General features: G+C 52.3%; 1 protein-coding gene across 8 annotated transcripts in view; it reads left to right on the top strand.

Annotated features, from left to right (window-relative positions):
* The window catches only part of CPEB1 (cytoplasmic polyadenylation element binding protein 1), a 38,590-nt gene that overhangs the window by 8,610 nt on the left and 17,850 nt on the right, over positions 1 to 12,130 (top strand). For 4 of the 8 annotated variants that reach the window (XM_068204279.1, XM_068204278.1, XM_068204281.1 and 1 more), the window contains one exon: positions 6,719 to 6,907. The exons of 1 other annotated variant lie outside the window; for it this stretch is intronic. In XM_068204279.1, the coding sequence (XP_068060380.1) occupies positions 6,719 to 6,907 (189 nt within the window). Of the gene's footprint in view, positions 1 to 1,846; positions 1,966 to 3,868; positions 4,028 to 6,171; positions 6,455 to 6,718; positions 6,908 to 12,130 lie in introns of those variants that run through there. 3 more of the 8 variants (XM_068204286.1, XM_068204280.1, XM_068204284.1) reach the window with 3 other exon arrangements.

Here is a 12,130-nt window from a genome sequence, read left to right as displayed (position 1 = left end):
CTATATTGCAGAATATAGTGCAGGTGTCTGGGCAGGTAGTTAAGCCTGGAACAGGTTTTTGGAGCCGTTTGCCTTGCCATTGAGTGAACTTCTGGGTAGGTGATCAATGGAGCTGAGACCCTTCACCTCATGTGGTGTTCTGTCATTGCTCCAAGTCAAGTCACTTCTGAAGAATTCCTTAGTCTCTGTTGCTTTTCCTTTGTGTGGGAACAGCTGTAGTTAGACTAGATTATCATGAGACTCCTTGCTTGGGCAGGCTTAATGAGTCTGGAGATCCACCAGGAATGTGGTAGCTATAACAGGTGAAAGGACTGTCTTTTACAACTTAAACTCTTTTAATGGCAGAGCTTGGGGGAGAGACTTTATTCCAGCAGTAAAGGCTTGGACTTTAATCTATTCATGGTCCCTCAAGCTTTTCAGTTGTCATCTTCAGGTCAAACTAAATTTATCCCAGCTTGGACTTGTGTTGAAGCCCCTTTGAGCACTAAGAGGATTACACGTGGTGGAGAAGAGATGGCAGCAGTTCATGACCTTTCACTAATGCTATTGGGGAAGCACGTGTGGAGACACTTTACTGGGCTGACAGTGAGGCCGTGCTGGGATCAGTCCAGCAGCAGCCTGAGCAATGTGAGAGGACAGGCTGATTCAGCACTCCTGGATCCACGCAGTCAGTGTAATCCCCTTCTGGGCAGAGCTGAGGCTGCTGCTGCAGGTTCAGCATGTCACACCTAAAGTTGGATGTCTGTAAAGATCAGTTTGCAGCTGATGATAATCCTTGGTGAACTTGGTTGCCTTGTCAAAGCCAGCTGTGTTGGGATGCCCGGGCTGACCACCCCCCTGAGGTTTGTGGGTAGCTCTTCCAGGATCTCTCCAAGCATCCGGCTCAGGGTGCTCTTCCAAAGTGTGGGATGCAGTGCTGTGGGGAGAGCTGTCATTGTAGAACCTGTCTAGTGGCTTCTGGGACAGGGTCATGGTGCTTCACAACTCCTGCGTGTCCAGCTGCCTCAGTCCTCTCTGGGGAAAGGCAGAACCTCAGTGGAGACCTCAACCTCTAGTGGCTTTTTGTGTGGTGCTGGAGATGGGAGAGACAGTGTGGCCTTGACAGAGGCAGGAGTCAGCATCTCCTGATGGTGCTGCTGGAGCAGCTGCCTGTCCTTGAACAGCTGCTGCACAAGGAATGTGATTTTAAAGCTGTTGCATATGTTTATCACCTCTCTGAATAAGAACGTGGGCAAGGTCAGTTTCTTAACTGGCTGCTGGTTTGTTTGCCAGGCGTTAAAGCTGGGCCTTGCTGTGTGGAAGGTGCTGCTATATACACCAGATTTTGAAACTGTAGGCACAGCTTCCAGCTTTAGTAGAACTGGGAGTAAAGTTCCCACGGGAGCTCTTGTATACCTGTTGCTGGTTTCAGCTGAAGGCAGTGCTATGTTTAAAAGGAACTTTGACATGTAGGTACCCCAAATGTCCCAGCAACATCGGTCTCTCGTTCATTAAGCACTGCTCATTTAACAGTAACAAAGCAGCCATTATTTTGCTCTAACTTGACAGTCTATTGTGTGAAGAAATGGGAGATGCTTAAATGACTTCCTTCGGGTAGGAGGGGCTTCAGGTGCCAAGCTCAGTGTTTAAAGGCTGTTAGTTGTGGCCCATCAGGCTTTAATGACTCTGTGGCTGCTTTATTTAAGGAAAACTGAAGGACAAATGCAAACCCAGACTAGCTGATGACTAAATTGCCTTCCTGTTTGCTCTTAACTGCAGTCAATTAATGACCTATCACTTGTTTAGCCGTCCAAAAAGTGTCTCTGTTACTGTCATGTAAATTCCTCTGCTCTTCCGTGCCTTGCAGCCCCAAGGAAACATTCCAGACAGCGCTGGATGCAGCTGACCTGATATGCATGGTCTTGAATCAGGGGACAAAATGCTCTAGGATGCAGAGACCCAAAAGGTAGCTCTGCTTACCTGGAGGTACTCGGGCAGAGTAAGACTCTTAAAGGAGCTCACCTGACGCTGGCAGAACCATTCTGCCTATGCCAGAGAAATGCTGGATGCCACATACACGTGCAGAATAGGCGAATTCCACACCTATGCCCCAGAAAAAGAGCACACTTAGTTCCCTTGGACTTGTTGGCCTTTGGATTTGAAGTGTCATGTTGCCAGGTTTTTGCCTACACAATCATGATGCTTCTCTCTACTGGAAAGTGGCTGTAGTGATTGGGCTTTGTATCAGATATGCAGATGGAAGCAGGTCAGTGCTCTGCAGAGCAGGGACTTAGCATATAGAGCTGTTGTATTTTGCCATGGTCAGAGCTTGGTGGTGTTCCTGAAGACCCAGCAGTTACATGATTTGTACTGAGCTCTGTCGCTCAGGTTTTTGGTGCTGTAATTCTGTGACAGTCTCTGTTACTCTTGGAAGAGGGGGGTAGAGCAGAGAGACCGTTGCAGTGCCTCTTCCTTGGTTTCTGAAGTAGCTGTTTGCCAGCTGCTCAAGTGTTTGTGGTTATGGAATAAGGCAGCCTCCATCTGGCTGTGAAACAGGTCACGCAGCAGCAGCTCCTCTTCAGGAACTTTTCAGATTACAGGGGAGATGCTTAGTTGTTTTTCAGAAAAACCTCTTGTAACTAGTAGGTTTATGCTGAGCAAGTGCTTTTCTAAGTCCCTGATGATCTCCACTGCACTTTGGGAATACAATTGGCTCATCCAACAGCTTCCACTTGGATATTTGTCATGTGTGCAGAAGGCACTTGAGTGGCTTAATTTTCAGGGATGCAATTCCCAGCCTTTACAGTTGGAGGTGCTGAGAAGTGTGAGAGGCAAAGCAATGCTGCTGCTGGCTGCTGCCTTCCTGTTTGTCTTCTGAAGGCTTCTCCCCCTGCCTCTGGCTTCTCCAGATTTGGTTTGGAAGTTCAGCCTTGGTCAGAGCTCTAGTCCATGAGGTGAACCTGTTTTTGTCAGAGAATAGAGCTTACAGCTAAGTTGGGCTTATCATTCTGCTGCCCTCAATGCCTGAGGCCTGTTCATTGAGGGGTTTCATCTGTATTCAGGCTCTGGTGGAAACCAGCATGTGGGAGCAAAGGGAGAGTTGTCCTGGCTGTAGAGGTGGTAGGAATGGGATCTGACTTGGTTGATGTTTGCTTAACCATTCTGAGAAAATGTAGAGGAAGGAAAACCCTGTTTGCTGGATTTTTAGCTGGCCTTCCCAGATCTGGAAGGTTCAAATATCTGAACACCTTTGTTCTAGGTTGAAGCACCACCTTTCCAGACTGATGGCAAAGAGATGCTGCTGCTATGGGCTGGGAACTGAATCATGCTCCCTGCTCCTCCTGCTCCCTTAACCCACAACCTGCCTGTGGATCACAGCTTCTGCTGCCAGGCCCTGTGGATCCTTCCCACGCAGGCTTAGGCTGTAATTTCCTAAATATTTTCTTGTTTGAAGTGCCTGGTTGGTGCAGCCATGCTGCATACCAGATCAGGGAGAGAACCAGGCTTAAAACTAACTCCCTGTGGCTTGGTTTTAACCAGATGAGCTCCCCAACCCAGCTTCCTGTGTGGAAACTCACCTGCCTAAAGAGGTGTGAGTGGGGAGGGTGGACTGGGGTGGGGACAGGGCTGGGCTTGTGTGAGCTATCCTTGCCTGCAGGTGAGAGCTGAGCTCTGGAGATCCTCACCTTCAAGAGTCTTTGGAATGTCTTAAATCCAGGGCTAAAATCCAGTTAAAGTCTGGAAAATGCAGCTTTCCATGCGGGCAGTGGTGTGGAAAGCTGTCTGGCCTGTGCTGCACTGTGGCCTAGCTACAGGGATCTGCTGGACAGGCTAGGAGGGAGTCACCCAGGAGAGACACTTGCTCCAAGGCCAGTGAGGGAGTGTTTTGTTAAGGACTTTGTTCTCATAATGCTGTTGAAATCAAACCCAACAGGCTCGGGAGGCAGGAGCTCAGTCTCTCCCAGACGCTCGGGCACGAGCCCAGCGCAGCGCCGCTCCCTCTGCCAGGATGGTTGGCTTCCAGTGGCAACTCCAGGGAAAAATCCAGGTTGGAAGGGCTTGTGCTGGTGGTTGGTGCTTGGAAAAATCTGCAGTAAAGCATTTGGGTTGGCTGTGTCAGGTTGCAAAGTGAGGTTATTTAGTGTTTGGTAGACAGTTATTCATAACTTGAGGTTATGACTCTTAAACTTAATTTTTGTTGGAAATTTAATTCTTCCTGCTCTAGTATCTGATTAGTTTTTTCTGCCTGCAACAATTGATTGCTTTGTAACAAATCTCCAGACTCTTGACTTTTAAAAATAACTAGTCCAGAAAGCTTAGTAAGTTCTCTTTGTCTTTTTAGTTGATGTTTTGCCCGGATGACCTGTATCTGTCTTTCAGCCTGGCTGGGAGTATTCAAGGGGAAGCAGCTTGGGCTGGTTGTTGGCTTCCGATAGGAAAAGGTCTAAATAAAAATTGCTGGTTATCTGAGTGGATTCTGCTCTATGCTTCCACATTTAGAGCTGTAACTGGATTGCAGGGAGTTTGTTTTTAGTGTGGATTGAAGTCATCAGAGGGAATCATGGATCGTTCACTTGAATCTGGTTTGGTTTGATTAAATGAAACAGTTTATTTCCTGGAAAATGCGGATAGTTAGGGAAAGCTTGGCTGGATACTACGGACTGGGTGCTTCCTGTCACAGATAAATTTGTTCCCTATTTTCCTTATTTCTTCAGTTGTGGGTTTCATCCAAGCTTTTGGGATTCAGGTTTTGCTGTGTGTCACTACTGTGTCCATGCTTCAGAGAAGATGAAGCTTGGTGGGAATTATTCTTTTGAGACCTAGCAAGATCCCTGGTCCCCAAAGGGAAGGGAGTCTCCTGCTGCCAGGAATCTGTGCACAGCACTTGTGCATTTTCATAAAGGCAGGAATGTTACATATTCATATGGACAAGTTATGGTTGCTGTGGGAACTGAGTTGGCTGAGCACTGTGTCTTGATCCTCTTTTCCCTATGTTAGACATGTCCAAAACAAGCCATCAAAAAACTATCTGGGAAGAATTGATGCAGTGAAGTACCGTGCTGGAGATGCAGTGTGACGCTGTCAGAGGAATAGATGCTGTTACAGGTGCTTGGTAGTAATGTGACTGAATTGGCACTACAGCTTGTACTAGTACTACTAGGAGTAGGAAACGCCCTGGTGGATGCTATCCTGGTGGAGTGCTGTGGAGGAGGCTGCAGCTGGGAGGGGGGAAGGTGACATGTTGCCAGCAGGTTATGGTTTAAAATGCTCTGATCCTGCCTGTGGTGCCTCAGTCCCCTCACTGGGGTCTGGGAATGCTGGTGCTCCCAAACTGCCATGGGGTGAAGGCAAGGGTCCTGCCTCTGGCAGCAGTGGCCTGTGTCACACGTAGGCTACCCGACTGCCACCAGCCTTTGCCTGGGCTTTGCTCATGGGCATCCAAGTGGCATGGGATGTGGGAAAGGAGGCCAGAAACGCTGTCGGGATGGCTGGGACTGCACGTGAGGGATAATGTGACAGACTGGAGCGACTGCAGAGCCTGCGGAAGAGCCGGGAGCGGTGTGTGGAGCGAGGTGTACATCTGATGGCACAGTGGGAGGCTGTGGGGGCAGGGGGAGGAGGAGGAGACAGCTGCTGCTGCTTGGGAGTTGGCTTATAAATGCCCTCTGACTCAGATTTCGGGTAGCACAGCTGAGCATCTTGTGGTTTCACCAGCCCCCAGATCCCTGTGTTAAACTGGAATTCTCAGACTATGAACCTGCTGCGTTTCCTTAGGCTGTTGGCACGGGCTTAAACCGAGGCGAGAATCCGCATCTCCAGTACTGTAGGCTTGTGAACGCCCTGCAAGGGAGGGGAGGGCTGGGAAAGGGGGGGACCAGGTGGGCAAAAGGTAAACAGGCCATGAAAAATTCCTGATGTGAAATGGGTCTGCTGGGTCCTCTTCCTCCTGTACCAGCGGGATGTGCCCACTCGGGCTGGACCAGGGATAATGGGCTGCTCTCCGGGTAGTGGGGGTTGAAGGTTATCCTTGTTACTCAGGGGTAAACAATGCCGAGTCAGTGAGGCACAGTGGCCGGGCTCGACCAAACAGATTATGCCAGCAGAATTGCGAAGCTTTGCATCGGCTCTGAATCCGAGCCAGCAGCTGGAAGCTGGCCAGGACTAAAGTGTTTTTGGGTTTTGTGGGTGGAGGGAGGCGGGGACAGGAGAGCTGGGTAGCACTAAAACTAACTGTGCTCTGTCGCTGCTGCTCTCGTTGTCGTTGCTGGGGGGATTGCTGCCTCCAGCCTGGTGTCTGCTGTGCCGAGGAGCCCTGCTTTGTGCTGCCTGCCTCCCCTGATTTACTGGAGCTGTTCCTCTTTCCTCCTGCTACCGTCTTGTCTGTCAGGGGAAATCTTATCCTTTCTTCTTACCTTTATTTTGTAAGAGCTGATGCAGTTCTCTTGCATGGCAGAGTGACGTCACTGTCAGCACAGTAAGCATCAGCAGCCTGGTCACATGCTGACCCAGTCAGTAATGCAGACGGGATAGGAAGGTGGAGGGGCTGAGGGGGGTGGGGGGCTGGCTTCTGGACATATGGTAGCCCTCCCTTTTGGGGTGCAACTGCTGGTTGCAGGAGCTGTGGCTTCAGAGCGACACAAGACCTGGCTTGGGGCTTAATGCTTTGGAAAACTCCTGCTTTAAAAAGAAAAAAGCAGCCCTGAACTCTCAAGCTTCTGTTTGTTCTCCATCTGAGCAGACATCCAGGACTCTGAAGAAGCAGTGGCAAGCAGGATGCTCTTCCCTACGTCCACGCAAGAGTCTTCCCGTGGCCTCCCAGACACCAACGATCTGTGCCTTGGCCTGCAGTCTCTCAACCTGACAGGGTGGGACAGACCCTGGAGCACCCAGGACTCTGACACTGCAGCACAAACCAGCACACAGTCCGGTGAGTCTGCTGACACATGCAGCAACAGTTGTTGGATTCTGTGTGTGTTTTTGGCTGGTTTCAAGCTAACGCGGAGCGATGTGCTTGTGTAACAGGGCGCTGGCGGCGGCTGATGGGGGCTTCTTGAGCCGTGGTGCTTGTGTAATGTGACAGCTGAGTTGGGGAGGCTGTGGCTGCCTGTGCCACAGCCCCCTCTGCTCTGCTGTCGGCTCACTGCAGATGAGAAGTGCCCGGGGTTATTTTGCTCAGAGCTGTAATGCTGCTGGAGGAATAACCTCACCAGGAGAGGAGAAATCCTCTCACTGTGTTTGGAGGGAGTGGGTGGGGGGTGTGGTGTCAGGAGGCTGAACACGCTGGGTAGGAGTGAGGCTGAACTTCACTCCAGCTGCCTGAGGAAATCCCTAGTGGCAGGGAGCTCTGCAGGTGGGGGGGGGAGGGTGGTGCTTGCAGAGGGTCCCCCCTGTGCCCAATTGCCAAAGTCCCGGCAGCCTCACTCGCCCAACTCTGCTGTGGGGTGTGGTACAGCCAGCACACAACAACTTCAGCCAGGTTGGGGCTGGGTGGGAGACTTGGAGGGATTCTTCTCCACTCCCACGCTCAACTAGAAATAGCGGGCTGTGCCTGGCAGTGGGCTGCAGGAGATGCAGTGGAATGGCTTCTTGTTTTAACTCTTATGGTCCGGCGCAAACCTACGTGACGGGCAGGGTGTGGGCTTGCAGCCACGCGCTGCTGGCTGGTGTGCCCTTCCCCCTTGATCGTCTCCAGTCTGCTTTATCAGCTGGGGGATTCCAGGGATGCTGGGTGCCCCCCCTGGAGTGATGTAGGGTCCAGTTAACTGTTTGAGACACTGGCCTTCCCTGTAAAATCCCAGGAGGAAGGAGTGCTGCATGCACAAACTGAATGCATCCTCTCAGCCTGGTGTTGGAAGAGAGGGGTAAAACAGGGAAGAGTTCACTTTTTAGCCTTTGAGGCATGTAAAAACCAGTTTCACAAACGGTGTGTTCGTTTAAGTACCAGTCTGTGGAAAGATCTAGTGCTTTGGCAGAGTTTGTACAAGTACAGCCTGGTTGCTACAGAAACTCATCCCTTTATAGCAGCATGCTGCTGCTTTGTTAAAAGGGGAGTGCATCGCTACGCAGACTTGGGTGACACGGAGGCCCCAGGCATGGAGTTGGTGCTGACAGGAGTATAGATAGCTTCTCGGGTGGGGGAGCTGGGCAGTGGGGCTTGCCTGTGTAGATGTTTGGAGGGGCAAGGCAGTGCTGTCCTGAGCATAGGAATAGCTTCTGGGACACAGCCCGGAGTTGCTGCATGAGTTGTAAAACAGCAAAAAAAAAGTACTAGTGGGGTAGCAGAATTTGAACAGCTTGATCTGCACAGCTCATTTGCGTTTCTGCATTTAATTTCCATGAGACTTGGCATGTGGGGCCTGGCATGGGCACTGCAGGTCTGCCTGCAGCCCAGCTGCGGTAGCTTTATTAAGCTTTGCTCTGCTCCAGTGAGCAAACCTCCACATGGTCCTGTGGGCTTCCCCTAATGAACCAGGGAATACCACACACTCCTGCCTGTACTTTCATTGCCAGCTGAGACCTCAAAGGAGGAAGGAGAAACAAGAAGTTAGTGTGCAGTGGGCCAGCCAGGTGCCTTAGAGCTCTGCTCTGAGCCCCTTCTGGCTGTTGGCAGACTGGAGCCCTGCTGTTCTGCGTGTCACAGGGTCTTCAATGGATGAAGAGTGTACTTGGAGCAGGTGACATCCCCTGGAGTGACCCTGCTGCTCACAGCCCTGGCACTGGGCTCGGCGCACAGCGCGCTGCGGAACGAGGCTGTCACACATGGAGGCAGCCGCTTGGTGTGGATGTCCCAGCTCCACCTGCTCCTCTGTAGCCATCTCCAGAGCTCTCTCGGCCAGCTTCCTGCCAGCCTGCCTTGGCAGAGGCGTGGATGTGTCCGCAGTGCTCCGGCAGGCAGGCGAGCAGTGCTGGCATGAGCCTGGGGTGGGCTCTGTGCCTAGGAGGTTGGGTGGTGAGGCTGGCATGGCCATGCTGGTGGTGGGAATTTACTGCAAAGGGGCTGGAAGGGCTGCTGGTTTCAGGAGAGAGATTGAGTTGGAGAGGGTTTGAAGGTGCTCTGGTGACCTCCCTGCTCACAGAGGGTATATCTGGTGTCAGGTGCCCCCAATGACTGCAGTGCTTTGTGCTGGAGCTCCTGCCTGCCGCAGAGGCCTGGATGGAGCTGTGGAAAGGATCTTGCCTCAAGCACAGCCCTGGGCTCTGATCTGTGCCCACTGGGTGGTTGTGACAAGTGTGGTAACAGCTGGTGAAAGATGGCACCCAGTGCTGTCTGAAGAGGCCTGTTTGATCACTTCTGACTCCTGGTATTTCCATTAGTACACAAAAAGGGGGTGGCTGGGATGTGAGACCTGCCCAAGTGCAGCTGTACTGCTTGTACAGAGCAGCCACTGGCCTTCAGTGGCTGTGCAGAGGGTGCAGTGCCCTGTGGCTGGGGGTGTTGTGATCCTGAGACAATGTTCTCCTTCTCACTCCTCTCACTCCCACACTCCATTGCAGGTGAGCAGCAGCTGGGCCAGGAGTGCTTCTGGGCTGCTGTTACTGTCCTGCTCTGAGAGCAGTGGGGATGGTACTTGCTGGCTGGGGAGCTGAAAGGTTGATCCTGTGCACAACTTTGTATTCCTTCAGCCACCCACACCTCCCATCTCTGAGGGGCCTTAGCCCTTCCTCAGGGCCCTGGAGGAGTGGCAGTGGAGCTCCTTGGGAGCAGAGAGAGGGCTTGTAGTTCAGAAGTGTTTTCTGAAAGGTTGTGGAACACTCTGGGTTGCAGAAAAGTGTCCTGTGTCTGAAAGCTGTGTGGGTCTAAGGAGCTGGCAGATGCTGGTGCTTCCAGATGGCCTGTCCATGCTATGATGGAAAGAGGGAGGCTGTGGAGAGGATGTTGCTGTGTCTGAGTGCTGTGCTGCTGAGGCCTGGGTGGCTCAGCCGGCCCAGCCTCTAGGGCTGGAGTCTCCATTGGGGTGTCCTGCAGGCAGGTGAGGCTGCGGCACTGCTGGGCTGTGGCTGGACATAGGGAAGGGCTGGCACTGCCCAGCAAACTGTTGTGCCGCTGGCACCCGAGCGTTTGCAAGGTTCCAGCAGTGACTCAGCTGTGCGGACCCACAGAGAGGTGGCTGGAAGGGTGGAAATGCAACAAAATAGCTAACAATCTGGCTAAAAGCATTGCCGATGTGGTCCCCTGCAGTGCTGTGCTTGAGTACTGATGAGCTGGGACCTCTTCTCGTCTGTCGAGTCCCTTGCCAGCACGGGGCTTCCTCAGCTTGGGAAGGACCTTTGGCTGCAAAGCCTTCTGGTGTCACCTTGTGCTCCCAGGGTGTTGGCACCACACAGCTTGGTGCAGTAGGAGCACATGGCAGCTGATTGGAGGCCGGAGAGCAGTGGGGCTGGTTTTATGCCCCACTCCTGCCTACATCCCCTGTTCCCAAAGGGCTGCTGAGCCCCTTGCACCCAGACAGGCTTATTTGTGAGGAGTTTTCCTTCTGCATCAGGCCTGTGATGTACAGAGGGTGTGTGCTGAGCTCTGGGGAGCATGCCAGAGGCACTGCTGGTGCCTGGAGAGGCTCTCTGGAGGCAGTGGCTGCTGCAGGCTCGAGCTGCTGGCACTTCCTGGCTGTAGGATTGAACTGCTGTCTCACAGCCGGCGAAGTGTCTCAAACCCTCTGCTGCCACTAGATCTGTCAGGCTGGAAATACTTCAGCAAGTCCCAGCAACCTCCTCTTTGACCTGAGGAGGGACTTTTGCAGGAAACTGGCCTTTAACACTTGCAGTCCTGCCATTCTGTATTTCTTGAGGCCGTGTTTCCCTATCTTTAGCCTCTCAGTAGGCAGGCAGATGTGCTGAGATCTCTGAGATCTCGGAGTTCTGAGGCAAGGAGGGGTTAAGAGGCAGTGAGGTGGGACTGCCCTTGATGATATCCTTTACCTTCACTGCCCTGTTTCTCAGGGGGTGCAAGCAAATGGGGTCTCGATCCAGTTTTTGCCTGGAGAGCAGTGGTGCACAGCAGATCCATGTGCAGATTTTGGGTCTCTCTGCCTGGCTTTCAGCCTGTGTGCCAGCTGCTCGGTCTGGCTGGTCTGTCCTGCCCTACATTGAGAGCTGTCCCTATGTGGAACAGCAGACTTGCCCATGGGGAAATATCCTAAAACCAGTCTGTTAACACTAAGTCTGCAGTGCTAACCTGGGAGTGTTTTTAGCAGGATCAGGTCCTCTGGAGAGGATGTTGGGCTCTTGAGGTGAGGTCTTCCTGCTGGCATCTGATGGAGCACCTTGCTGCATCTGCCTCTCTGCTTGTTGTGTGACCCTAAAGCTGCTGGTGCAGCAACAGATTTGAGCTTTTCCTTGGATTTGCTCTTGAGACTGCAGCTCCAGCCTCATCTGTGCCCTCTGCGGGGTGGCTGTTGCTGTCTCATTCTCCAGCCTGCAAGGTTGCAGCTCCTGTCACTCTGGTTCTGGGGAAGTGGCCCATGGTAGGAAAATGCTGCTGAATCTTTCCAGCCCTTGGCTCTTCTGCTTCCCAGAGCACAGCAACTCATTTTTGCAATAAGCTTGCTTATCTGTAGTTGCTTATAATCTGCCAGGCTGGAGCTGCGGGTAGTCTGTTGTGCGTTGCCTGGCAGATAGCGAGGCCTCAGAGCATGGATCTCTCTGAAGTCTTCAAGGCAAAATCCCATCTGAATGATGAAAGAAAAGACCTGTTGCACAGGAAGAACGGTTGTTGTCATGGTCTCCTTGCCTTTCTTCTTGATAACAGCAGGTGGGATTCATAAGCTGCTCCCTGAGGTCAGGCTGTTTTCAGAGTGTCCTCAAATGCTGTGTGTGGTGGAGGGCACCTGAGCCCCCCAGGGGAGAGTTGCTGCTCAGCCTGGGGTGGCTGTTTAGCATGGTAGTCACTGGCTTTCCTCAAGCTGCTGGTTTGAGTGGTTGGATGCAGAGCTTGGGGCAGAGGATTTGAGTCCCCAGTTCTCCATCTGTTTAATTTGCTGCTTGGCTAACCCATGCCAAGCTCCATGGAGCTCTCCTTTGTGCATGTCCAGGTCTCTCCGTGCTGTTTTTCCTGCTGTCTTTTGGACAACTGGCTTCAGCCGACCTAGGTGTGTCCTTAGCTCCTGTGTATTCTGGCTTGGCTGTGTGTAAATCCTTCTCTTTATGCTAGAAG

This window comes from Anomalospiza imberbis, chromosome 13 (assembly GCF_031753505.1).
Source record: "Anomalospiza imberbis isolate Cuckoo-Finch-1a 21T00152 chromosome 13, ASM3175350v1, whole genome shotgun sequence".
Lineage (NCBI taxonomy): Eukaryota > Metazoa > Chordata > Aves > Passeriformes > Viduidae > Anomalospiza > Anomalospiza imberbis.
The sequence above is the reverse complement of the archived record's forward strand: the minus strand, read 5'-3'. Positions and strand labels throughout refer to the sequence as shown.